Raw genomic sequence first — 27,721 nt, 5'->3', positions numbered from 1 at the left:
TTTTGGCATTTATTTGTATTTTTTATTTATTTTTCATTCGCAACGTTCCAGACAAATAATAATTCTATTGTGCATAGTCTAAAACTACTGTGTAATATTTTAAAAAATAATTGGAGTTGTGTTTTTGCATTTTGTGCAATAGATTGTGTGGCCATTTCTCATGGAATAATATTCTGCAGCAAATCCAGCGACTGAAATATGGAAGGAAAATTAACTTTCCCTTTGCTTACTTTTGCCTTCCCCATAACTGACTGGTCTCAGGCATGTGAATACCCTTTCAAAAGTGCTTGGTATATTTAAGACTCCTCAATACAATCCATGTCGGGCAATGAAAATTCTAAATTCTAAATTTCCATCAAATCACTGGCATGGACCCTACTGTCTTCAGTCTGATCACTGCAGCTGGTTACATCATCGCCCTCCGCCAGTTGCTCCACTGTCTTTAAATACTGTTGGAGGAGACTACTGTCTTGGTCACTGTTGGAGCTGTCACTTGGACACTCACCATTGTCTTTTTGTTGCATATCCAACAGACTCCCTGGATCTGCTGTGTCGTGATGGCTGGCATGGTCGTCTGACTGCCCAGATTCTCTACTCCCTGCGGTGGTTCTCGAACCGAAAGATATTGGATCGTCTCTGTCAGTCTGATCCACGAAAATGGAGTGGAAGCCAGAGTCCGGCATGTCGGATGACGAATGTTCATGTTTGATCTCCGAACAACAGGCATGGCTGCAAGTGGTCTCTGAACTTGGACTTGACGAATGCACTGACCAATGCGATGGACAAGAACTAGTCATCCGAACACTTTGCTGACTGGTACTGTCAAGTCGCTGATTTACAGAAAGTTGCCACTGCTGAAGAGACTGGACGTTGCTCCAAAGCAGCTTGACTGCTGCCTCTTGCACCATCCTCTGGATCCTTTCTTCTTCGTTTTCTTTTTGTAGCGTTGACACTTGCGCCTTTAAAAAAAGGATGTGTTCTTGCATTCTGCGCAGCCGGATTTCATATCGGACCTTCTGAGCTTTTGGGTGACAATTTCTTGTGTGGAATCCTCTCCAACATGCCTGCAGCCTAATGGCTGCTTTATTCCTTTGTGAAAGCCAATGAGAAGCCTCCTCCATAGGCACAGACAGTTCATAGGAATCCTCCCCCCTACAATCTGACAGTCCGCCACTGCTTGCTTTGGAACAAATGATATTCGGCAATGTTTTCTCAACAGTTGTAGGCGTGTTCCCTTGGACGCCTTCCGCAGACACCAAGCAGCAGCCTGGGCAGTTGCTAAATCTAGGAATATCACTTTTGAAAGAGCTTGCTGGACTTACAACGGGGAGGAGTTCACATTGGATTTGCTCTTCAGGTTTCTTCTCCACTGTATCTCTAGATGCTGTGTCTTGTTTTCCCTCACCACCTTCAAGATTTTTGACAAAATCCAGAATATTAGTATGTTGCTCACTATTAATTCCAGGCATGCAATCTTCTCCACTGGGAGAAACTGGGGAGAGCCCTGAAGCTACAGGCATAAAAGTGGACTCCGAGGACAGAAGACTGCAGTTCAGTTTGTCTTCATCCGTTTGGATATCTTCCAAATAGAGATCATTTGGGTGAGATCTAACAGTGTGGCCTCCATTAGGGATGAAATTCCTTACAGTGTGGGGGCGATCACCAGAGGAGTTTGTTGCAATCCAAGATTCTAAACGAACAGATTCATTTTCAACTGTAGAATGTTGTCCATGGGACATACTTTGGTATTGTGAAGAAAAGGTCAGATCTCTATCTGAATTAGGCAAAAAAGTTTTTGTTTTTTTACTGCATTGGTGCATTAGCTGTCGCTGGTGATATTTCTGTTTATTCAATATTTTTTCGAGTTTTGCATCCTCTGTTGTCTGCAGCCCAGCTGTGGAGGTCAAAGGACAGATCGAAGCCAGGTACTGGACTAAATGTACATGCTGGCCAGGCCGATAGGATCTCCCTTTACCTTGGCTGTAAAGCCATTCTGCTTTCAAACTTTCTTTCTGAGAAACCACATATCCATCCAGCACTTTAAGGCTCAGACACCAGCTGACTACGTAAGGCCGATAGTCAAACCCGGGTAGTGATGGTGTGGCCATCACACATGGATTGTTCATAATTGACAGTTGTTCCAATTCCAGGAGAGAAGACAAGAATGAAATCTCATTCAAATCTCGGATCTCATTTTCTGCCAGTGAAATAATGGTCAGACTGTGGGGTAGGCAAACAGATGCTGCACGTAGTGAGGTAATGTTGTTGCCATGGAGCAGCAGTGTCTTTAAATTGGTCAATTTGGAAAGGTCTCCTGTTTGAGAGAGATTATTGTCTGATAAATCAAGATGACGGAGTGATGTACAGCTGTTTATCTGATCGATCGTCTTAAGGTTATTTCCAGCCAGATTCAGCCACTCTAAATGTACCAGATCTCTCAACCCTTCCACATAACCGATACTGTTATGGGGGAGGTTAAGAACTCTGAGGCAAGTGAGTTTAGCTACACCCATCATCCGCACCAGTCTGTTATTCGCCACAGAAAGCTGCTTCAGGTTCTTGAACTTTTCCAGATGTTCAAGTTTAATTATTTGATTCTTATCCAGAATCAGGGTGTGCGTGTCTGCAGGACAGGGTAAAGACGGACCCAGTTTCTGCAGTCCCTGACCCGAGAGGTCAATTACAGCGCCGACATCTCCTCTGGGACTATTTGCAGAGCCCTGCCCATTATCCGGATTCTTTCTTTTCTCGCCTTGACTACACTTGCCTCCTTCCCAGGCTGCCACTGCAGCCTCGTTGTTTCCTGCCATCCTTCTGCTGCCAACTCCACCACTTTCAGTGCTTTCCAATGTTGAAACCTGTTTAAAGCATAAATGACACCAATGTTAAGGCCAAAATAAGTACAATGCTCCAACACCCACTTAGAAACAACATAGCCTCTAGGAAACATTTTAAAAGTATTATTCTAGTTTGTATCCTAAGAACAATGCAACCCGCAGCAATGATTGTTTATAGCATGAAGGACAGAAGAGCAGAAACTACTACAAAAATGATATATTAATTTTAATAGGACCGCAGAGCAGTACATTAGACAGTGAAGACTTAGAACCTTTCCCTAATGTAAAATGGCTTCTTCTCAACATGTGCAACAAAAGTCACACATAGTCTTTAATAATACCTGTTAATCAAGTAAATAAACTACCTTCAATCGGACTGTCTTTTTTTCCACATCAGCACCTTCTGTGCTAAACCTTGTAGTTCCGCTTTTAATGGAAAAAGAGAAGCTATAAGCCCCAGAAAGCAACTTTGTACTGGCTGAAAACGTAAGAATCATCTAAGGACAATGGTGACCAGATGGCTCCCTGTCATCACGACACCACTTTTCCATTCCTATCTTTTGCTTCTAACTAGAAGTGCATTCTGGGAGTTGTAGTCTTAGTTAATTTATACTGAGTCATTCGGCCAACAAATCTAAAAACAATGATAGGTAATAGCAAAGTGGTTCCCGAGTAACAGACACATCTGGTCACCATACTCAAGAACAAACAAATGACATGGAGGTCACTTGGTAGCAATGCAGATATGTGGATCATGTATTTTTTAGACAAATGGCATAAACGGGATTCAAGGCAGACTCCCCGGTGCTAAATTCTACAGATTAGCAAGAATATGACAGCCTCTCCTGGTCTCCACGAGCCATTTACCTGGTCAGGCCGAACGTTTGGCAGCGCCTGCTCGGTATAAGAGACAGGTACCTTCACCCCCAATCCGTCTGAGACAGCTTCTGCAGGAGTCTAAGGGGAATGTTGCAGTTGGAAATAGAAGAAGGTCTTGGAGAGTAGGCTCGCTTGTAAGAGATCTCCGAAGGTGCACATGAGGCGGCCATCTATGAACGCAGTCGTTTATATTCCAAACTACTTGATTATGGCAAACATAAGTAATTGTATTCATCTCAGGACTAAAAATAAGTCAATTTAGTACTGTATGACTTGGAAAATAATTGTACATTAGTACATTATGAACGTATTTATTAATGCTTGAAGTGTCACATAAACTATATCTATATTAGAAGTAACGTATCAGTAGCTTTTATACAAGGAGCGGCGTAGATTGCAATAAAAAGAGACAGAGAGGCAGCTTCAGAGTGACAGGGCTCATTCTTTCCTTCCCAGATAGCGCCTGTCATTCCTTTTCCAAGATGGTGCCTCGCTTATCTATTATAAGGAGGCGGCTTCCTGTCTCCTGTCAAAAATCGAGCCAATTTATCCCGCTGCGGCTCAGGACTTCGACGCATAGTTGTGACGTCACAAGGTTACCAGGCAACGGCTGTCAACAGCCGCGGGCCAGGCCTGGCCGGGCCGGCTCCGCCCAGGCAGTGTGCTGCAGACTCGTGGAGGGGAAGAGCTGAGGAGAGCCCGGAGGGCACGAGCAAAGGTGGGGGTGTGTGAGCGTCCGAACAGGAGCACACACTACCAGCAGGGCAAGGAGAGCGTGGGGCTGTCGCTCAGGGGTGGCAGAAGAGCGAGGGGAGGGTGTGCTGGGACACAGAGTGCCCAAGAGCACAATAAGTGTCAGAATGGGATGAGTGGGGAGAGCCGTTTGTATCAGTGCAGTCATTCAGCTAACAGCAAAGTACTAGGCTTGGGTTTAGGGTCTTCCCAAAGGTACGAAGAGTATTAAACCAGCAAAGGAGAGCCCGCGGTATACACACCCAGAGGGTGGGGGTGGATGGTTCACCGAGTGTCAAACAGCACCTGTATATTTGTGGCACATATTGGGGCTGCCAACGAGAACCCTGTAAATGAACCATGGCAGAACCTATACAAAGTCGGCGGTAGATGGGGCGCCACATGGACAGTGGCTAAAAGGAAATCTCGAAGTGCTGTAACTCACTGTGCAGCGTACCCGTTTGCAACTGGAAAGTGCACCTACTCACTATCGTGCAGTAGCTGTCCAGTTACAGCACTGGCTATGGACTGCCCCAGAGCAGGACGTGCCCCGCCCGAGAAGCCTACAATAAGGAGGGGAGGCTGCCCAAGGGCGCTGGGGGTGTCTGCAGGGGAGGCGAGTAGATGGGTAGCCTGATACACTGAGGGGCTGCACTGATGGTCAGTGCACCTGCCACGGTGAATCCAGTGTCACTACTTGCACTGAGAGACTGCCCCAACTGTGCCCAGGAAGACTTAGCACGACGCATGCAGGGTCAGCATAGAGAGGGGCTTGACTTGATGTACAACGGGAACACCCTGTATCTTCGACGAGCACTAAAGGATATTGTAGGGGGCAGAGCCCGTGGCCTCAATCAGATGGTGTTAGGCGGGGATCCGAGACATCTGCAGAGTGGCATTGTCGGGCAGCAGCCCCAAACCACAATGTCGGCATGGGATGGAGATGAAAAGGGTCAGAGTGTCTCCTGACAAGGGGACCGTTATACATCCTGATGGGGCATGAGTGTTGGGGTGTGAAATTTGTGCGCAGTAATAACTGTATTGGTGAGATGCAGAGATTAATATGCAACTTGCAGACCACAGCTTTGAATGCCAGCTGTCGGCTCAGCCTCTGATCCTTCTGAGGTTGATTCAGTGAGTACCATAGATTGGAAAAGCCTTAATGTTTCTTTTGCATGTTTCTTTTGTCATAGCTCTGCAAAGCGACACATCACAAAAACAAAGCGTTATTTCGGATTCGGGCGAAAAGGAGCCACGCTATGACTGTCACAAACACTGAAAGATGTCCCTGGGCACACCGGTCCAGTTTGCCCAGGGCAGGGACATCTTTCAGTGTTTGTGACAGTCATAACGTTTGCTGACACTTGTCAGATTGGTTGGATTAGGTGTAAGAAGTCACATGGGCTCTGCAGTGGGACTCTTGGTCACCAGCATGGTTGGGGGTTATTTGGGCCATGGACTGACATATATTGTTCTTGCCTGACCCATGGACGTCATTTCACCAAAATGCTAGGGGTAGCGGAAGTGATATCACACGCCATTTGTTTGACCTTTGTGTACACACACACACTCACTCACTCTGTCTTACATAAACTCACTTCAACCAGCAAGAATGCACGCAACATATATTTAAAAGCATTTTTACTTGCGTCAGCTGGGCTCATATTCCAGCTAATGGTAATCCATATTTTATTACACTTGTAGTGAACAAAATGATATTATTCACTATTAGTGTAATAAAAAAAAAAGCTGACTGAAAACAAGGAAAATGAAGTCCCAGCCAAAGTCCATAAGGACGTGCTGCCCCTATGGTCCTGGAACTGGTTTTCTATAAAAAGGGTGATCACCCTGCACACCTAACTTGTGTATTTATGACCGGAATGTAGCGTAGTACTCTGCTTAACGGTGCGTGCTGCTGTGATGAGGGCCTACCACAGACCCTACCAGTTAAAGTTATGAATTTGGGAGACAGAAAAATCTGTCCCTATTTACAGCGCACAGCTACAATGATCAGACTGTAACAAAGAAGGAGTAATATACGCCATACAGTGCCCTTGCAGACTCGCGTATGTAGGGAGAACAGCAAGGAAAATCAAAGTAAGAATAGTGGAACATAAAAGTATGATCCGCACAAGAAACCGCAACTCATGTTTGGCTGCACACTGGATAGACACACATCACACATTCCCCTATTAAAATTCACAGTGCTGGAGAAAATTACCTGCAGATTAGGGATTGAATTTCAAACTTTACTTGCTCAGAGAGAATCTTTTTGGATAAAGCATTTGGGAACTCTAATTCTCAAAGGTTTGAATATTCATTGTTAAATGTCATGTTTTCTTTAATAATCATGATTTACTTATAATAACAGTATTGTTGTATCCAGCACAGTTATTTACTTTATTTGTGAATCTATGTCCGCAGTAATCGTGGCACCATCCCCCGAAAACACACCTTAGTTTTTGTGTTGTATTTTATTTGACTTTGGCACTTGGACTTGTAGTTGGCATCATGGGTATTATAGGCCTACCCTTTGTGAATTACATACGTAGAAGGGATGTTATTGTATTGTATAGCAAGCTTATATAGCGCAAACTGTCACCCTACGGGTATCCTGGCGCTGTAACTTAGACAGATGGCATCAACAACAACGGGCCTGATTATCAGTGGAAAGCACTGCTCTCAATCCTAGAGAATAGCCAAGCTTTCAAACTCCTTCTAAAGCATAACAAGGAGTTAGCTTGTCTAATACTCTGGGGTAGCTCGTTCCAGAGGCGTGAGGCCGCTGTGCCGAATGCCCTGCCTCCCATCCTGGATTTCTTAAATCTGGTAGTTGTTACCAGGTTTGCGCTGGAAGAGCGAAGATGTCTTATGGGCTTGTACCAGGTAAATCTCTCATGCATAGATAAAGGGCCCATAACGTGCACTGCTCTAAACACAATGCATAGGGATTTGAAACTAACTCTTTCCTTGATGGGCAGCCAATGAAGATCTCTCAGGGCCGATGTGGTGGAGGACCTGCGTTGCCTATTTAATACCAGCTTTGCTGCTATAGATTGGACTCTCTGCAACCCCTGCAAGATATATTGCGGAGCTCCCAAGTTCAAGGACTTGCAGTAGTCCAGTCTACACAGTATTATGCTCCTCACTACAAGGGGTCTAGCCTCATTAGGCAGCAATGGAAGAATCTGCCGAAGCGCTTTTAGCAAAGCAGACGCTAACCGTTTTGTTAGCCTCTAATGCCATTTGGAGATTGTCATCAATCAGGACGCCCAGGTTACGTACAGTTTTAACTGGGGCCGATGGGTCATCCCCAGGGGTGAGTTTAAACTCTAGCAGCAGGTGCTGTACCATTTTAGCAGTAGAGCAATATACCACCTCTGCTTTCCCCCCGTTGAACTGCAAAGAATTTTCTTTGAGTCAACCAGAGGTCTGGCACATGGCACTTGTCAGATTGGTTGGATTATATCCATGGTTACCGCATGCTTCCCTTCCAAAGAGAACACCAATTGGGTGTCGTCCGCATAGTTGACCAGGTCAATCCCAAAAGATTTTATGGTGGGGATCAAAGGGCGCAGATATATATTAAAAAGAATGGGGCTTATTGCCAAACCCTGCGGCACTCCGTAGCGTACAGGAGACTTAGAGGAGACAAACGGCGTCATGGTTACGACCTGTTGTCTCTCTGATAGGTATGATTATAGCCACTTCAGAGCTCGACCTTTCACACCCATTCTTTCCAGCCTTCCCATCAACATTGCATGGCTCACCGTGTCGAATGCGGCCGACATATCTAGCAACACTAACACAGATGAGTTACCATTGTCGGCTCGCATTGTCCAATATGGTTGCCAAAGCTGTTAGATATAAACAGATAAAATATACAGATATAAAAACATGACTTACAACAGATATAAAGGACAACAATTTTTACATAAAAGCATGTGGGCTAATTTGAGCCAATGTGCACATCAAAAGACAGACCAACAAATTAATAGACCACCATAAAAACTCCTATTTACATCATACAGACGATACAAAATACTTGGTGAATACCAAAAAAAGATTTGATCCAACAGGTCCCAGCCGGCACCAAATTTGACCAAGAAAACCCTCATTTTTTCAATTCTCAGATATCATCATATTACTATACCTTGTTATAGCGATATATTATAATCCATTATTGATAAGTGCAAGAAAAAAGAAACAAGACGAAATAAGTTTGCCCTTAGGGGGCTTTAAAATGAAAAGGAATAAAGAAGAAAAAGCAAGGAGAGCAGGGCTATTCCTTATCAGGGGGTGCAACTAGTTTTCCCATCAAACCTTGATGTGACATATGTGCATGGTATGTTCCTTAACAGTAGGGTATTTATAGTATGCAAAATTTGACTATATCACAATTCTCTCAATCAGAACCTGACGAGAAAGGTTGCTGCCATGTTCCTATGGGAAGGGCATGTTGGATTTATCTCACTTCATCTCACTTTAGCTTATGCCTATTTCTTTTCTAGAATATCGTGTATAGGATTGAAATTGAATCTGTCTAATGCATATAGTGGCAGAGCTGGACATTAACAAAGTGGGACTTATTTTATCTACTCTTTGAGTGATCGTCACCTCCTTTTAAAAACGGCGTTACTACCAAATATAATGTAAGTGGACGGTACATGGGATCTGCTACGTTAACCTTAAATCTAGCTGACGCCACATCTGCAAAACTACCCTTCTGTTCTTCACATTGTAGATTATATTGGATGGTGTCAAGAATTCCTGTCATGCGAGGGGAGGAAAACGGTAACCAGCGAAAACGGACTACATCTCCCAGGATGCTTAGCGGTTGAGAGGTTATGTAAACAGGAGAGCTGTTACATAACTCAAGGAAAACACGCCCTTATGTAAACAGGAGAGCTGTTACATAACTCAAGGAAAACACGCCCTTATGTAAACAGGAGAGCTGTTACATAACTCAAGGACAACACGCCCTATAAAGGGAGGAACCGGGAGGTACAACGCTGTCTGATATTGTGTTTACACCGACGTACCTGCTTAGTGAAGAGCAGTGTTCCGGAGTGGTGCTCCAGTAAGGCAAGAACGGAGGTAGGTCGAGTCGTTACTCCCTGGGCCGTGTCTTGCCCCATCGTCACCTGTGAAGGACCCGGAAGCTCTACCGGTCAACCATTGAGCTTCGCTTTTTGACTCGGCTGAGTCAAAGCGCAGTGGCGCTTTTGTTGGTTGGAGTCGTAACTCCCAGCCCGACCAGAGATACAGGGACTGCCAGCTGTAACGCACACCAGGAGGTGTTTGCCGCGTTACAGACTCGGAAGTCCACAGGATCGATCGAGCGGCTGCTCTCGGTTCAGTCTTCTTTGCTTGTGATTGGGGTATCGGTGACGCATCACCAGGAGGTGACTCCGCGTCCCGGTGCAGTCTGAGGAAGAGGTTGAGCGGCTGCTCCCTTCAGGTAGAGACCCCGGCTGGGTGTTTCCCTGACTCCTCGATTCTCCCCAACACTCTTCGTGCCCCTCACAGCCTACCGATTGGCATTGTCGGCCATTTCATTTCTGCCCTCTGTTGGCATACGCCGGGATCGGCGTATATGCAGAGGACGGTTAGGACCATCCGTGCTGTGGGCTGGTAACGTACTTAGCCTGGAGGATTCCAGTGACTATAACCTTTGTTTATTCCTTGTATTATTTTTGCCTTCATTAAAATAACTAAACCTTCACAAGTGGTTGCGTTCTCATTATCGTGTCTGTTAAACGATCCTGAGACGTTCAGGGCGTTACAGATGGGAAAAGCTTTCTTTAAGGGAATCCCAGAACCAAAATAAACCGTGTGGAGAGAGTTTGACTCCACCTATTTCTATTGGTGGGTATACCACTGGTCGCTGTCTGCATCAGCTCTTCCTTTTGATACAATGTAATAATATTCTTCTGCCACCTTCTTTGTCTACCTCTTGATATATGGGGGTATGACTCTAGCGATTGAGCTATTAAATTTATATTCCTTTCTCTTTCTCCTCCAACTTTTGTGTCTTGTACTCTTATTTGGAAACTTACTGTGACTGATAGTTTTACGATGATCTGTTTCTTCTCTCTATATCCCTGGCTGTTTGGCTCCTTTTCCTTTCTCTCCCTTCTCTCCTTGCTTTTACTTCTTTATTCCTTTTCATTTTAAAGCCCCCTAAGGGCAAACCTATTTCGTCTTGTTTCTTTTTTCTTGCACTTATCCTTAATTGATTATAATATATCGCTATAAAAAGGTATAGTAATATGATGATATCGGAGGATTGAAAAAAATGAGAGTTTTCTTTGTCAAATTTGGTGCCGGCTGGGACCTGTTGGATCAAATCTTTTTTTGGTAATCACCAGGTATTTTGTATCGTCTGTATGCTGTAAATAGGATTTTTTATGGTTGTCTATTAATTTGTTGGTCTGTCTTTTGATGTGCACATGGGCATCAAATTAGCCCACATGCTGTTATGTAAAAATTGTTGTCCATTATATCTGTTGTAAGTCATGTTTTTATATCTATATATTTTATGTGTTTATATCCAACAGCCCTGAAGAAGTCCCCCAAGGGGACGAAACGCGTCGGCTGTTCTGTGATGAAATGAAAATGAAACATTAAAAGAGAAAGAAAAAAGAATGAATTCAAGAACTCTTTTTACTAGACATGGACCTTAAGATTGTCCTTTTTGATAAAGTTTTTTCCAAGTGGTGCACCTGTGCTTTGGTTTTGAATTGTTAAGTTCCTGTTGGAATAAGTACTGTGATGGTGGGTACTACTCAGTGTGCACACACATCCCACATAATATAGAAGGGACACTGCGAAAGGAGTGTAAAAACAGGTTAGGTGCTGTTAATTAGAAGGTTCCACTGTCAGATTCGTTTTTTTTATGGTTGCCAAAGCTGTTTCTGTCCCATGTCCTGGGTGAAAACCGAACTGATCCCTATCCAACAGATGATTCTCTTCAAGATAGCACGATAAGGACTTGCTGACAGCCTTTTCCAGAATTTTGATAGGCTAAGGCAAAAGAGATATGGGCCTAGAGTTTGCTGGGTTTGTTGGATCCAGAGAGGATTTCTTAAGCAGGGGGGTTACCACTGCCTGCTTCCATACCTCTGGGACCACGCCTTCTTCTAAGGATTGACAGCAAATCTGTCGCATCCATGGAAATAATTCTTGTCCACACTCCTTCCAGACCTTATGAGGGAGAGGGTCTAGGGGGGACCCAGAAGATGCACTTTGAGCAAGGTTGTTGAAGAGCTCCTTGGTAAGAGGTTGAAAGTACTTCAAAGATGTTTCTGCCCAGGGCTCCTCAGCTAGTATCTGAGGTAGTGCATCCTGGCGACTAGCATTACCTGGGTCAAACCCTCCGACGATTTTGGTGATCTTTTCATCAAAGAAAGTGGTGATCTCAACGCATTATTACAGCTCATCCATTTGTCTGTGTGGTTGAGCCATGCGAATACCGTAGATATCTAACCTTAAATTGACAACCTTACCGTTTGAGCATAGGCATTGAGGCAACCGTAGCAGTGGAGCTTACTGTGTATATTTGAGGCATATAACGCCAGCAACTTTATAAGCATGACGGTAAATATCACATTTACTCGTATTAGAGTTGTTCAGTTGTGCATGTTTCTTGGATATCCTGTTTTATACTAGCGTGTTGACAGCGAGCTCAGATCAATAAAGTTCGGACACGTCTTAATCCTTTCTGCCGAGGGAGGGTAAACTAGTTTAAAAGTTGCGTAATGTGATGATGTCATCACGGAATCAGGAAGCTATGGACATCGTTTTGGCGGCATACCGGTGACCATGCGCAGATACGGGATAGTGGATCTGGAAATAATTTACTCATAAGCTGGATACTGGAGATTAACGTATTTCTTTTGGTTTCCTGTAGACGCTTCGTGTGCAAGACTCTCTGCAGGCATTAGTACGGTAAGATCCCTTGACCGTCGGTGTTCCCGCAATGATTAGCAAGCATAGATGGGTAGTCGGTACTTATTTCATAGCTACACAGGTTACGTTGGTAGATCCTCTTTTCTAATGTACCCGTGTATTTCTTTATAGATTCTACCTCGGTATAAATCCATTGTCTTGACCCATACGGGTAAGCACTTTTGATTTATCAGCATGGTTTGCAGAAGTTATCGAAGCGGCAACATTGAGCTCACGAAGTTTCTCTTTGTTTTTTTTGTTGTAGATAGACATGTTTGACCCTCGGATCTATAAGTATTGGTGTTTCTTGTACACCGAGTCTTTAAGGTACTTGATGGCATCTTAGTTAATGTTACACTTTGGTTGACGGGGCTTTTTGTCTTTTGAATTGTCCACAGAGAGTTACTTTCTTTTTCACTTAGCACTTTCCATTTGGTTCGACACATGACAGTAATGTTTTTGTTATGGCGACCCGCATGCTTCACTTACACACCTTGTGAGAAAGTGCCATCTTTCTTGCATGGCATGCCCCCACTTTTTGCTAAATTGCTGAATGTACTTTGACTGAATGTACCCTGGACTCCTGCCAATCAGGTGCCCAGGGCCTATGTTCCTTCCTTAAAACACACAAACTCCAAATTGGCAAACCCTGGCCACATGTCAGCCCCTAGTAAATGGTACCCTAGGTACCCAGGGCCTTGTGACCAGGGAAGGCCCCTATGGGCTGCAGCACTCATTGTGCCACCCTTAGGGGCCCTGTACCCTTACACACACACACTGCCTTTGCAGGCTGAGTGTCTGGGTGCAGGACAAAATGAAGAGTCGACATGGCACACATCTCTGTGTGCCATGCCCAACACCCACACTGCCAAGGCATATGTCAGTCACCCCTCTGGCTGGGTGCCTTATGCCCATGGTGTGGGCACAGGAGCAGGAGCCCTGTGCCCCTACAGTACTCAGGTCCATTCCCGGGCACTGTAAGTGCAGTGCTGCCATTTAAGAGTACATGGTGTTGAGAGCTCGTCAAACACGAGCTCCACAGCACCATAATGGCAACACTAAAGACTGGGAAGTTTGGTATCAAACTTCTCAGCACATTAAATCTCACACTGGCATCAGTGTGGGTTTAATGTACCAAGCACCCCAGAGGGCATCTTAGAGATGCCCCCTTACAACTAACCTACAATCCACGTCTGCTCTGAGGCTGCCCAGGCTGCCACACAGCAGACACGTTGCTGGACCCCTGGGTGGGAGAGCCCCTGCTCTCCCGGGCCTGCAACAATGCACATCCTGGGTGAGGTGATAAATCGCCTCCCCCAGGATGAGCAAAGGGAAGCTTCAAAGGCCTGCCGCCTCTAGGAGTTTCCCCAGGCCACTGCAACCCCCCACTCTGGCGGGAAGATTGGACGGAAACCCCATACAAGGACAGGGGATGTGCCAGCCTGCCCACCCCACCCCTCAGGTGGGGGAGGCGAGGTGAAGCACATCTCCGGGCTCTCGCCATCTTGAAGATGGGAGGCCCTACCCTATCAGGATTAGGCTACTGCCCCCTCCCACAGGAGAGGGGCAGGATAGGGGGTGTACCCACCCCAGGACAAGCACCCATTGGTCCCTGACCTTCACCTACCTGTAACGCCCCTAAATCTAGTATTTAGGGGCACCCTGAACCTTCCTTCCCTAGATCCCAGATTCGAAACTACAAGAAGAGCAAGAAGAACAAAGACCTGCCCCGCAGCTGCTAAAAAGAGGAAGACACCAACTGCTTTGGCCCCAGCCCTACCGGCCTGTCGACCCTCGAACCTGCACCTGCTCCAGCGTGGCATCTCTTGTGGCCAGCAACCTCAGAAACCCCGGAGGACCTGGCTACCTTTGAACTCTGATTCCCTGGGACTCCCATGAGTAGGGGCTCTACTCAGAAACCTATTTCTAACCCCTGGCAGCAGCCCGGAACAGCGAACCCAGCACACTCTGCACCAGCCAAGCCTGGCCAGTGCAGGAGTGGACAAAGACCCTGAGGACGACCCCACGGCGACTGTGACCCCGAGTCCGGCACCCAAGGACCCCCATCGACATTCCGGAAGAAGCCTGCAGCCTCGGAACAAGGTGCCCCCCCCAACCGCGATCATCAGAGGGTAAGATTCCTGACACCAAAAGGCACCCCTGCACGCGGCGCCCTGCGGCCCCCTGTGCCCAATCCTGGGGTACCCACCTAACCTACAACTACCCAACTTACCTCTCGAAGTGGTGGTGGCACCTGAAGCATCCTCGTCCCCGAGCTTGCAGCCTTTTTCCTAACCGGAACATTCCCATTGATTTCCATTGAGCGCCCGACGGCTCAAAAGCACCCTGCACCCAGCCGCCCGAGTGGCCCTGGCAGTGCAATCTCTACACTAGCCTACTTCCCCACTTGCCCTGAGTGAGTGACCAGGAGCCCAGCTCCCACAGCCGCGTGGCCCGCTAGTCAGCAGCCACCAAACCAGGCCCCCCTATTCCTCATAGGCTAACATTGGGCCTAACTCTCTCTGCACCCGGCTGCCCTAGAGCCCCTGAGGGTGAACTAACTGTGCCTATCTGACCTTGGGGGACCCCTGAGTCTATGCCCAGAACCCCACCTTTGCCAGTCGAGAACTTACCTGAAAACCGCTAACTCTATTTTCTACATAGGGTAACATTGACTGGCTTTTTCTTGAAATTTCGTCTAAGTGTGGACTTTTCAAATCTTCAAATATTCACTAAAAATCAGCCGAGCGACAAAAACGCAAAAACTCACCTGTTCTCAGGTGGGCTCACAGTGCTGGATCTTGGTGCCCAGCACTAGCTCGGAAGAATACTCGCATCTATACTTACCAGTAACCCAATTTTCTCCCATAGGAAACCATTGACTGCTTTTCTGTGAAATTTCTTTTAAGTGTTGATTTCTGCAATCTTGAAATATTCTTTTAAAATCGTACCATTTCTGCAAACGTAATTACTTACCTGTTTCTGATAAAGACCCCAGTGCTGAGTCTAGGTACCCAGACCTGGATTACAAAAGTAACGATAAAGTACTCTACCTGCAACTTGAATTTCTTGCCATAGAGATCCATTGAATGTTTTCTTTGAAATATTTTCTAAGTGTCAACTTTTGAAATAGCTAAATATTATTTAAAAATCAGTACAGTAATTAAGTCGACTTTCACCACTTGATTCTGAATATTGTCCCAGGGCTGGATCTAGGAACCAGACCTGGAATTCCAAAAGTAATCTGAAAAGTAATTTATTACAAATAACCTGAATTTACCATTGAGCTCAATGCATTGTTATGTTTAGGAAATAGGATTGTTTATTGCAACCAACTGTGACTATTTACAAAAATCCATTGCTTATTGCAAAAGTATTTATATTCAACCTCTCATTCTGAGAAAGTATATTTTTTTTTATTCCCTTTGTGGTTCTAAAAATAAAACAAGCATATATTTTATAGATATATAAACCATTGGCCTAGAGTTCAGTTATTGAGTGTGTGAGACCATTTGCTGACTGAGTGTGTACAACAAATGCTTTACACTGTCCTCTGGTACTGCCTTACTGCTCGACCAAGCTACCACTTTAGAGAGTAAGGTCATACCTAACTTTAACCTTTATCAGCCCCTGGGGGACTGTGGACTCTGTACACCCTGTACCTATTAGGGAACAGTATATACAGAGCCACTTTCTCACACACCTGCATGGTTAGTTTGATTTACACTGTTCGGGTACACTGGAGGTCACGATCATTGCGAACACAGATAAAAAGTTTGTTTTTGATGTACCACATTCTTCACAACATATATGTTTAACATCAATATCTTTTGGTTTGTTCCGGCAGGAGGCTTCTGAACATATAAGCATCTTTAAAGCATTGTATGATATGTACTAAGTGTTTTTCCCCCTGAAGAAGGGTTGCTCCAACCCGAAATGCATTGGGGATTTCTGGGGTTGTCAATGTTCAAACACAATGTAAGCATTTGATGTTAGGAGTACAACCACAGAATTGTATCATTAAGGTATAATGTGTTAAACAACTTTGTATAAAAATCTTCTTGCAATTTGGTGATAAACCGCTAAATCAATGAAATAAGAATTGATTTACCAATGTTGGAGTACAGTTTTAATTTGGGATTAAATTAAAAAAGTCTTACAAATTTGCATAAACATTAGGGACCGTAGCTGTGCGCTGTAAATAGGGACAGATTTTTCTGTCTCCCAAATTCATAACTTTACCTAGAACTGATTTTGCCACATCTGAGCCCAGGGGTCACAAAGGCAGTTCCAGGGTCCGCAAGAGGAAAGCCAGAGGTTGCAGCTGCGACAGCTAAATGACATCCATGGGCAGGTCTGTAGGGTTCTGGACTGTTAATTATGGTTCCAGAATGACCTAACATAACGTGTATTTTTAAAGTGCACGTTCACCCATAAGCATCTTGGCGTTGAATAACAGATGTTTATTTTTACCCAATTCAATGGTGCTCATTTTATTGACCTGCGAAGGATGAAAGGATGAGTGGACCAGTTAGGATTCGAACTTGTGACCATGAAGTCGAAGACGGGCCCCTACAGTGGAGCCATTAGTCCACTAAGCCACCAGACCTCTCTGATGCTTGATTTGTCTCACACTACCTTGCAATTTTCCAGACTGGCCTGTGTGATTCTGTGGAGATCTGTACCATCCAAGCTCACGTCAAATGTTCTGTGCTTGTCTGTATGCTCCAGAACGTATCTTTAAGGATCTGTGTTTGTTGGTGTGCTCCAGGCTCCTCTTTAAGGTTCTGTGTTTGTCTTTATGCTTTAGACTCGCCTTTAAGGTTCTGTACGTGTCTGTATGCCCCAGAACTTATCTTTAAGGTCCTATGTGTTGGTGTGCTCCAGGCTCCTCTTTAAGGTTCTGTATTTGTCTTTATTCTTCAGACTCGCCTTTAAGGTTCTGTGCTAGTCTCTATGCTACAGACCTTATCTTTAAGGTACGGTGTTTGTCTGTGTTCTCCAGGCTCGTCTGTAAGGTTCTGTTCTTGTCTATATGCTCCAGACTTATCTTTAAGGTACTATGTTTGTCTCTATGCTGCAGACTCCTCTTTAAGGTTCTGTGTTTCTTTCTATGCTCCAGACTCATCTTTAAGGTTCTGTGTTTCTTTCTACGCTCCAGACTCGTCTTTAAGGTTCTTTGCTTGTCTGTATGCTCCAGGGACGTCTTCAAGGTTCTGTGCTTGTCTCTATGCTCAAGACTTGTCTTTAAGATTCTGTGCTTGTGTGTATGCTCAAGACTCATCTTTAAGGTTCTGTCAATGTCTGTATGTTCTACGCTCCAGGCTCATCTTTAAGGTTGTGTCCTTTTCCATACGGTTCAGGCTCAAAATTATGATTATGTTTTTGTCTGTATGCTCCAGGCTCATATTTAAGGTTCTTTACTTGCCTGTGTGCTCCAGACTAGTTTTTAAGGTTCCGAGCTTGTCTGGGTGCTCCAGGTCTGTCTTTAAGGTTTTCTACTTGTCTGTATGCTACAGACTCAACTTTAAGGTTCTGTGCTTGTATGAACGCTCCATGCTCCTCTTTAAGGTACTGTGCTTGTTGGTATGCTACAGGCTCATCTTTTAAGTTCTGTGCTTGTCGTTATGCTCCAGACTCGTCTTTAATGTACTGTGCCTGGTGGTATCCTCTAGGCTCGTCTTTAAGGTTCCCTACTTGGCTGCATGATCCAGGCTTGCTTTTAAGATTCTGTGCTGGTCTATATGCTCCAAAACATGTCTTTTAGGCACTGTGTTTGTCGGTGTGCTCCAGGTTATTCTTTAAGGTTCTGTGCAAATAGGTGTGCTCCCTTCTTGTTTAAGGCTCTGTGCTTTTCTGTTATATGTATGCTCCGGGCTCCTCTTTAAGGTTCTTTGCGTGTCTGTACGCTCCAGGCTTGTCTTTATGGTTCTGTTATTGTCTGTATGTTTCAGACTCGTCTTTCAGGATCTGTGCTTGTCTCTCTGCTCCAGACTCATCTTTAAGGTACTGTGCTTACCGGTATGCTCTACGCTAGTCTTTAAGGTTCTGTGCTTGTCTGTATGCTCCAGGCTTGCCTTTAAGATTCTGTGCTTGTCTGTATGCTCCAGGATCATTTTTAATATGTTGTGCTTGTCGGTATGCTCTAGGCTTCTCTTTAGGTTTCGGTGTTTGTTTGTATGCTCTAGGCTTGTCTTTACGGTTTTGTGCTCGTCGGTATACTCCAAGCTCCTCTTTAAGGTTCTGTGTTTGTATGCTCCAGACCTGTCTAACATACTGTGCTTGTCTGTATGCTACAGGGTAATTTTTAAGGTTCCGTCCTTGTCCGTGTGGCCCAGGCTCCTCTTTAAGGTTCCGTCCGTGTGGTCCAGGCTCCTCTTTAAGGTTCCGTCCTTGTGGCCCAGGCTCCTCTTTAAGGTTCCGTCCTTGTGGCCCAGGCTCCTCTTTAAGGTTCCGTCCTTGTCTGTGTGGCCCAGGCTCCTCTTTAAGGTTCCGTCCTTGTCTGTGTGGCTCAGGCTCCTCTTTAAGGTTCCGTCCTTGTCTGTGTGGCCCAGGCTCCTCTTTAAGGTTCCGTCCTTGTCTGTGTGGCTCAGCCTCCTCTTTTAGCTTCTGTCCTTGTCTGTGTGGCCCAGGCTCCTCTTTAAGGTTCCGTCCTTATCCGTGTGGCCCAGGCTCCTCTTTAAGGTTCCGTGCTTGTCTGTGTGGCCCAGGCTACTCTTTAAGGTTCCGTCCTTATCCGTGTGGCCCAGGCTCCTCTTTAAGGTTCCGTCCTTGTCTGTGTGGCCCAGGCTCCTCTTTAAGGTTCCGTCCTTGTCTGTGTGGCCCAGGCTCCTCTTTAAGGTTCCGTCCTTGTCTGTGTGGCCCAGGCTCCTCTTTAAGGTTCCGTCCTTGTCTGTGTGGCCCAGGCTCCTCTTTAAGGTTCCGTCCTTGTCTGTGTGGCCCAGCCTCCTCTTTAAGGTTCCGTCCTTGTCTGTGTGGCCCAGGCTCCTCTTTAAGGTTCCGTCCTTGTCTGTGTGGCCCAGGCTCCTCTTTAAGGTTCCGTCCTTGTCTGTGTGGCCCAGGCTCCTCTTTAAGGTTCCGTCCTTGTCTGTGTGGCCCAGGCTCCTCTTTAAGGTTCCGTCCTTGTCTGTGTGGCCCAGGCTCCTCTTTAAGGTTCCGTCCTTGTCTGTGTGGCCCAGCCTCCTCTTTAAGGTTCCGTCCTTGTCTGTGTGGCCCAGGCTCCTCTTTAAGGTTCCGTCCTTGTCTGTGTGGCCCAGCCTCCTCTTTAAGGTTCCGTCCTTGTCTGTGTGGCCCAGCCTCCTCTTTAAGGTTCCGTCCTTGTCTGTGTGGCCCAGCCTCCTCTTTAAGGTTCCGTCCTTGTCTGTGTGGCCCAGGCTCCTCTTTAAGGTTCCGTCCTTGTCCGTGTGGCCCAGGCTCCTCTTTAAGGTTCCGTCCTTGTCTGTGTGGCCCAGCCTCCTCTTTTAGCTTCCGTCCTTGTCTGTGTGGCCCAGGCTCCTCTTTAAGGTTCCGTCCTTGTCCGTGTGGCCCAGGCTCCTCTTTAAGGTTCCGTCCTTGTCTGTGTGACCCAGGCTCCTCTTTAAGGTTCCGTCCTTGTCTGTGTGGCCCAGGCTCCTCTTTAAGGTTCCGTCCTTGTCTGTGTGGCTCAGGCTACTCTTTAAGGTTCCGTCCTTGTCCTTGTGGCCCAGGCTCCTCTTTAAGGTTCCGTCCTTGTCTGTGTGGCCCAGGCTATTCTTTAAGGTTTTATCCTTGTCTGTGTGGCCCAGGCTCCTCTTTAAGGTTCCGTTCTTGTCTGTGTGGCCCAGGCTCCTCTTTAAGGTTCCGTTCTTGTCTGTGTGGCCCAGGCTCCTCTTTAAGGTTCCGTCCTTGTCTGTGTGGCCCAGGCTCCTCTTTAAGGTTCCGTCCTTGTGGCCCAGGCTCCTCTTTAAGGTTCCGTCCTTGTCTGTGTGGCCCAGGCTCCTCTTTAAGGTTCCGTCCTTGTCTGTGTGGCCCAGGCTATTCTTTAAGGTTTTATCCTTGTCTGTGTGGCCCAGGCTCCTCTTTAAGGTTTTGTTCTTGTCCGTGTAATCCAGGCCTGTCTTTAATGTTCTGTACTTGTCTATAGGGTTGCGTGCTGATCTGTGTGGGTCATGGCATTATGTATAATCCCTCAAGGCCTTACTTTAGCTTCAGTTCCTTCTCTGTAGATCTGGCACCATGTGTGAGGTGAAGCAGAACCTGAAGAACCTGGAGCAGCGCTGCAAGATCTTCCATCAGCAGCAGTTTATTTTCATCGCTGCTCTTGACCGCTGTCGTGAGAGTGCACGAGAGAAGACCAAACCCGTGATCAATCTAGCACAGGTGAGGGGGGCTTTGCACGAGAGAAGATCAAACCCGTGATCAATCTAGCACAGGTGAGGGGGGGCTTTGCACGAGAGAAGATCAAACCCGTGATCAATCTAGCACAGTGGAGGGGAGGGGCTTTTCACGAGAGAAGATCAAACCCGTGATCAATCTAGCACAGGTGAGGGGGGCTTTGCACAAGAGAAGATCAAACCCGTGATCAATCTAGCACAGGTGAGGGGGGGCTTTTCACGAGAGAAGATCAAACCCGTGATCAATCTAGCACAGGTGAGGGGGGCTTTGCACGAGAGAAGATCAAACCCGTGATCAATCTAGCACAGGTGAGGGGGGGCTTTGCACGAGAGAAGATCAAACCCGTGATCAATCTAGCACAGTGGAGGGGAGGGGCTTTTCACGAGAGAAGATCAAACCCGTGATCAATCTAGCACAGGTGAGGGGGGGCTTTGCACGAGAGAAGATCAAACCTATGATCAATCTAGCACAGTGGAGGGGAGGGGCTTTTCACGAGAGAAGATCAAACCCGTGATCAATCTAGCACAGGTGAGGGGGGCTTTGCACAAGAGAAGATCAAACCTGTCATCAGTATAGCACAGGTGAGGGGGGGGCTTTGCACGAGAGATCAAACCCGTGATCAATCTAGCACAGGTGAGGGGGGGGCTTCTACACTATCCAAGTTCACTCACAGTAGACAGAAGAACCAGCCACTCCCTTGTACCATATGATGAGCCCACACCATTTAAATTAAGAGGGGGCTGCATAGCATTTACAGCCTCGGCAGAGAGGTCAAGAACAGGAGTGCATGGTGTGCAGGCGTCCCTTCTTTAGGTAGCCCCTGCCACCTGTCTCATCTCCAAGGTTTTCCAGTAAATTGCTCTATGCGGGTCCTAGTGTCCCTGTGGGAGTCCCTTCATTGGTGATTCAGCGCTTCCATGGAGATAGAAAGGGACATCCCTTCCACTAGGGTTACAACCTGGGAGGTGTTGGGGGATGTATGGATTGCACATTCTCACCTAGAACAGTAATCAAAGAACCCTTCTCTAGCACTGAACTCCTGTAGAAAACATTGAGCCTGATCTAAAAGATTGTCACCTCCTAATCTGAACCTAGTGGCTTTATCCTGTCTCCAGGGTAGAACAAGCATTTGCAATGCAACAGGTCTCGCATTTACAAGAGTTTAAGCTATTGCCATTGTAAATGACAATGCCCTTTATTTATATTTTAAAAACGAAAAAAAATAAAAGGCATTGTCATTTGCAATGTCAATTGCTCAAACTCGCGTAAATGCAAGACCTATTGGATTGCAAGAGCAGTGACAGTGAGAGGTTCAAGCAGAAAGGGGAAGGGGACAGGTTCAGGCAGAAAAGTGGCAGTGTGAGATTCGGATTTCAGAGTGGGGCAATGAGAGGTTCAGGCAGAAATGGGACATTGAGAGGTACGGGCAGAATGGAGACTGAGAGGGTCAGGCAGAAAGGGAACAGTGAGATGTTCGGACAGAACGTTGGCATTGGGAAGTTCAGGCAGAAACGGACTGTGGTCTGGGTGGAGCTGCGCACAGGGGGGTCATGGGGCGCAACCACTGGTGCAAGCAGGGGGAGCAGAGGGCCATGACAGAGGGACACAGACAGTGAGGGGCAATGGGCACGTGGGCATTGCAGAGCGTGTGCACAGTGAGGGGTACAAGCCATGATAACAGTGGGCATGCGGCCGTGGGAGCTGAGAGAGGGCACACACCCGGCGCCATAGCCAGAGAGCGGATGATATAGGCAGTGTTAACATAAGAGGAAAAGGCGACCATTATAAGTACATGTAGGGGCAGGGAGAGGCACAGACGGGCTTGGGCGAGGGGCAAAGAGAGGCTTCCAAACACTATGAGGCAAGGCAATGCGAGTTAACAGGCGCACAAATGAAGCAGGTAGAATTGTATGTAACAGCACAGTGACCGGTTCAGGCAGAGCAGAGACAGGAAGAAGTTCAGGCCGAAAGGAGGGAGTGACAGGTTCGGGCAGACAAGGGACAGTGATAGGTTTGGGCAGAACGGGGGCAATCGGAGGTTCGGGCAGAAATAGGAAAGTGACAGGTTAGGGGACAGCGGGGACAATGAGAGGTTCAAATAGAAAGGGGAAAGTGACAGGTTCAGGCAGAAAAGTGACAGTGTGATATTCGGGCAGAGCGGGGGGCAATGAGAGGTTCAGGCAGAAATGGGACAGTGAGAGGTATAGGCAGAAAGGGGACAGTGAGAGGTTCGGGCAGAACGTTGGCATTGGGAGGTTCAGGCAGAAACAGACTGTGGTCTGGGTGGAGCTGCACACAGAGGGGTCATGGGGCGCAACCACTGGTGCAAGCAGGGGGAGCAGAGGGCAATGACAGACAGAGGGACACAGACAGCGAGGGGCAATGGGCACGTTGGCATTCCAGAGCGTGTGCAAAGTGAGGGGTACAAGCCGTGAGAACAGTGGGCATGCGGCTGTGGGAGCTGGGAGAGGGCACACACACGGCAGCATATCCAGAGAGCAGATGCTATAGGCAGTGTGAACGTAAGAGGCAGAAGCGACCATTATAAGCACGTGGAAAGCCGATATCTCCCCGCAGCTTAAAAAGACACAGATCCCTTTTATTCCACATTCCCAGGCTTAAATAAACTCCCATGTCATGCTGCAACTTAAACAGAGTGTGCACGAGGTGATAAAGAGGCTCCTTCCAAGCCAATGAAACAAGTAACCTGAAGCTGGACTGCAGCTAGCCCACCATCTAGCACACTGCGCGCTAATGCCCTGCTAATTAAAACAAGCGCGGTCCCGAAAGTGAAAGAGGACCGCGCTGCAGCCGGAGCATGGGGATCTCTTGTCTTTATGGGGCCATGTGTTTCTAATTAGAAACGCATGGCCCCATAAAGATAAGAAAGTGCTTTGCGACAAAAGCTAAGTAGGCAAGCCATTCCGGGTGGCCGGCACAAAAAGCGAAAGGGAGGCAACCCAAACACCTAATTTCCAATGGCAGGCCACCGTATACCATAAACGGTGACACCAGCCAATGGAAATGAAGGGTGGGGCTTCAAGCCCTTTTCTCAAACTCCTCATTCACAATAAATCTCGCCGAACGTGCTGCGCATGTGCGCAGAAACGCTAGGCGAGACCTAAAACCCGTGCCACACAGATGGCCCTCTTCGCCCTTGAAATTATCCATAAGAAGAGTTGATGAACACCTGAGGGTGGAGCAGATACCGGTCTTGCATCTGCTGATATGTTACTGAGTTTTGTGTAGTGGGTTGTCTGCCATTTTCAGTGGCTTTTTGCAGATCTTTCGAAGATCGTCTTCTGATGATGATTTGACTAGAGTATAAGGGTTTGTGACCTCAGCTTCAAACGGAGCCACTGGAATTATGCAACAGTGGAGGGCCATATTATGTGTCAGGATTTACTAAATTATGGAGCAAGAAAAGGACAATTAAGTTGCATAGTGTGGCACATTTTGTGACAGTATTACTGCATTTTTTTGTCCTTTTTTTACAATATTAAGACTGTCTGGGCAAGGGTTCTACCTCATTAGTAGCCGTTTGAAAACTCAAATAAAGCAGTATGCAACTGACAAGTCTACTTCTGTGTATGGCCTTTAACTGTGCAGCAACATGCGTCAGTAAAATCTGCAAATTATGCAACAGACGGGCCATTATGTGGGAAATGCCCCAGACGGAACATCGCATAATTCCAATGGCCTTGGCTTCAAGTCAGAGATTTACCCTAGTTTAACTTTTCTGCCTGGTCCTCAGAGCATCTGATAGTCTAATGTGAGGTCCTGCACTCAAGTGAGGCTGTGTGTTCTTACTCTTAACATGTTCATTGAAATCCCCGATGCCACATCCATGTGACAGCCTACTTCGCATGTTAATGCTCCGACAGACCCAGTACATTTTCACGGATAGAACCAGGTCTCCTGACAAGTGCTCTACATGACTATTACATGTTGCTCACTAATAGTGCTGTTGTGTGATTGGACCCACCTAAAGTGTTACTCCCGGAAGTTTGGGTGACTATGACACTAGTAATGGCTGGTAACTGCTGTGGTGGCAGTGGGGAAGGGGACTTTTCTCTGAACCACAGTGGCTAGCAGGGACGCTGGCTCTCCCTAGTAGACTGTGTTGTATGTCAGAACCATCACTACCCTTCAGCAGTTTACGAAAGAGCTGAAGACTCCTCTTTCAACAAGACAGGATCTCATGATCCTGCGTCTCTTTCAATCACTTATTGGGTTATCATCGCCTTTGAGCCAGCACAGCGCTCAACTGGCTTTTGACGAGGTTTGTGCTTTTAGGGAGAGGAGTTGGCCTAACAGCTAGGGCGGTTGACCTCGAATCTGGGGAACCGGGTTTCAGTCTTGGCAATGATGCTGAACATCCTGTGATTCTGGGCAAATCACTTAATCTCCCCGTGCCTAACAGAAAAATAAAACTGTGTCCTCATGTAACGCAACTGGTGCTATGTAAAGCGATCTGATATCCGATACCTTTGGGTCAAGTTTGCGCTATATAAAACTCCGTAAAATAAAAAAAACGCACACACACGCACCCCCCCCGAAAGAGTGCGACATGTGCACAAGAGTGTATGCATGTGTACGGTATTTGTATAGCACAAACCTAGCTGAAAATCATTGAAATGCTGCTTAGGCTTCAAGAGAAAGATATAGTCATTAAGTGGAGGGGTAGCTGGACTGTGGAGCAGAAAGAAGTGTACTCCAACTCAATATGATGTACAGTTATTTTAAGAGACAAGTCTTCAGTTCTTTCATAATTTGAAATAGGGTTGGGGCAGGCCTGATAGATACAAGGATGTCATCCAGGTGCTGACTATATAGATGGAAGAAAGCCGTCCGCGTTGCTTTCTGCATTAATTTGCTTCCATTCTGATGCTGGTGTGCCGCGAGCCACCAGAGGTGGGGTCTGTTGGCCAGATAGGTCTGGTTGGCAAGTGCCATGGTTAGGTTACATGTGAGATGAGGGTACAGAGTTTGGTGTTCCCACACTGTACCGTACTAGCTCCTAAGGTTGTAGCGGTAGTCCGTGCCTGCTGTCTCTCCTCTCCTAGAGTGTCCTCCTGCGTTACTCCTCTGCTCCCCCCTATTCCTCTGGAGCTCACTGTGAAGCAAAGAGCATCTACAGGACCTTGGAGGCACACACAGGAAGAAGGAAGGACCTTTTGTTACACTGCACCTAGCCCCAAATCAGTTGAAGGAGGACAACCTGTGATGGCCCGGAGGCAGGAGAAAGGCTGCACACGCTCTACAGAACAAATTTGCTTCTCGCCTTTTCCCTGATTTGCTACTTGGACACACGGCAAAACTTCTTGTTCTACCTTCTCCATGAACTGGTGCTATAAGGGGCACTCGGAGATTTGGAGACTTGTTTTGCGAATGCCAGGGCCACCAAATGATTATACCCCTCCCTTTTCCTTCCACACATTGGCCAAATGTGTGGAAGGAAAAGGGAGGGGTATAATCATTGGGTACCGCCTGCCTAACCTCACCCCCCCAAATTGTTATGCACACATCCAGACTCGAATGCAAATATGGGGCTTCCTACTAAGGTCTTATCTGTGGTCAATGATCGTCTGTGGTTAAGAGTTTGGTTGATCCAGGCAACTTATGTGAAGTGTTGGGCTTACCAGACTCTGTTTACAGGTGCGCTAGACGGGATGCATCTTGGTATCAAGCCGAGCATGGTAAATCTGCCCTCTTTCTTAGTTCCTGTAGCCGACAACTCTCTGGCTATGGGCCACAATGGCTCATTTCTCATCAAAAAAGTGACATGAATCACAAAACCTAAAAACCCATAACCCAGCGAGAGGATCCAAGCAGGTCAGATGTATGGATGGGCTTTATTGAGCAAAAACCTAAATATAAAGCAGCCGAGCATTCTACAAGATAGATGACATTTTCCAAGACGGAACAATATGACAAACCCAGGGAAGGTTGAGGAGAGTTGGTCCGTGGAAGCAGGGATTTCTGAATGGAGACTAGAGAGCATTAGGGAAAGCAGTGGCGGCTGGTGAGGGTTGTGAGTGGTCCATGGTGGAGCAGCAGCAGCATATTTTGGGGATGTTAGTCGCCATTTCTTATACAAATCTTATTTGGCAAAAATGGGATAAAAAGCTGCATTTTTCAGCCCAATTTTAAAAAATCAAAAAAACAAAAAGCAATAGGTACATGTTCTTTCAGTCATGTGCAGGTCTTAAGTACCTGCTTTTCATGCCACCCTGACCCTTTTCATGCCCTCCCACTCTCTCCCTTTCATATTAGCCTGCCCAAACCCTCTGCACTGCATCCTTTAGCAGTTCTTCAGTCGACCCCTGCTCACCCCTCTGTCTGTACTTTATGACAGCTTCTGCACCATCCCCCCACCTGGTCACTCTGCCTCAATCCCTCGCCCTTCAGTCTTCTCCTAAAGTGTACACTCTGCCCCTAACAACTCATGCAACTTTGCACTCCGACTCTACACTTTGTACCCAGAATGTGCTCTCAGTTTCAGCTGGCGGGTTCCAGCCACTGCTCATCAGTAGGGACGGAATGTCGGGGATTCTGGGGTTCCGAGTTCCCTGCATGGACCCTAGTGTGGGTTCCTTCTGTTGGCAGTTGCTGCCGGGACGTTGAGCTGTTAGGGTAATGAAGTACCTGCTCCCATCACCGTATGTGGAGTGTCCTTTCAGTGACCACAATCTGTCGGCTTCAGCATTCCCCTTTGCGGCGCCTCCGTCCTCCTCCATGCCAGCACCTGTCGGCGCTTCTGTCTGTGTTCTCGAAGACTGCAGCGCCTGTGAGTGCTGCCATGATCCTGGAGTTCCTGATCACCTTTGTGAGCTTTGTTCTACTTGTGAGGACCACTTTATGACACATCCGGGTGGGTGTATGCGCTGCAGCTTAACCGCTACCCAGTGTTTGCACCACCGGCCATAGAAACACGCACTTGTGCATGCACTCCAGCAGCCATTGTAGAG

At 46.8% G+C, this 27,721-nt stretch overlaps 2 protein-coding genes across 4 annotated transcripts in view; one reads left to right on the top strand and one right to left on the bottom strand.

Moving 5' to 3' along the window:
• On the bottom strand, positions 1-27,721 carry CEP97 (centrosomal protein 97). 2 transcript variants are annotated; one of them, XM_085613908.1, is made up of 2 exons: positions 27,399-27,721; positions 1-2,858 (listed from the first exon to the last, which is right to left on the bottom strand). In XM_085613908.1, the coding sequence occupies exon 2, from the start codon at positions 2,808-2,810 to the stop codon at positions 345-347; it is 2,466 nt and encodes an 821-aa protein (XP_085470034.1). In that variant the 5' UTR covers positions 2,811-2,858; positions 27,399-27,721; the 3' UTR covers positions 1-344. The 2 variants fall into 2 exon arrangements, with proteins under 2 accessions (XP_085470034.1, XP_085470032.1); XM_085613906.1 differs by lacking the exon at positions 27,399-27,721 and adding an exon at positions 3,705-3,817.
• SPACA9 (sperm acrosome associated 9) overlaps positions 4,322-27,721 on the top strand; it is an 81,594-nt gene continuing 58,194 nt past the window's right edge. For both annotated transcript variants that reach the window (XM_085613910.1, XM_085613909.1), the window contains exons 1-2: positions 4,322-4,434; positions 20,582-20,735. In XM_085613910.1, coding sequence (XP_085470036.1) covers positions 20,592-20,735 — 144 coding nt within the window. In that variant the 5' untranslated portion in view covers positions 4,322-4,434; positions 20,582-20,591. The remainder of the gene's footprint in view (positions 4,435-20,581; positions 20,736-27,721) is intronic.

Source organism: Triturus cristatus, chromosome 1_2 (assembly GCF_964204655.1).
Source record: "Triturus cristatus chromosome 1_2, aTriCri1.1, whole genome shotgun sequence".
Classification (NCBI taxonomy): Eukaryota; Metazoa; Chordata; class Amphibia; order Caudata; family Salamandridae; genus Triturus; species Triturus cristatus.
The sequence above is the reverse complement of the archived record's forward strand: the minus strand, read 5'-3'. Positions and strand labels throughout refer to the sequence as shown.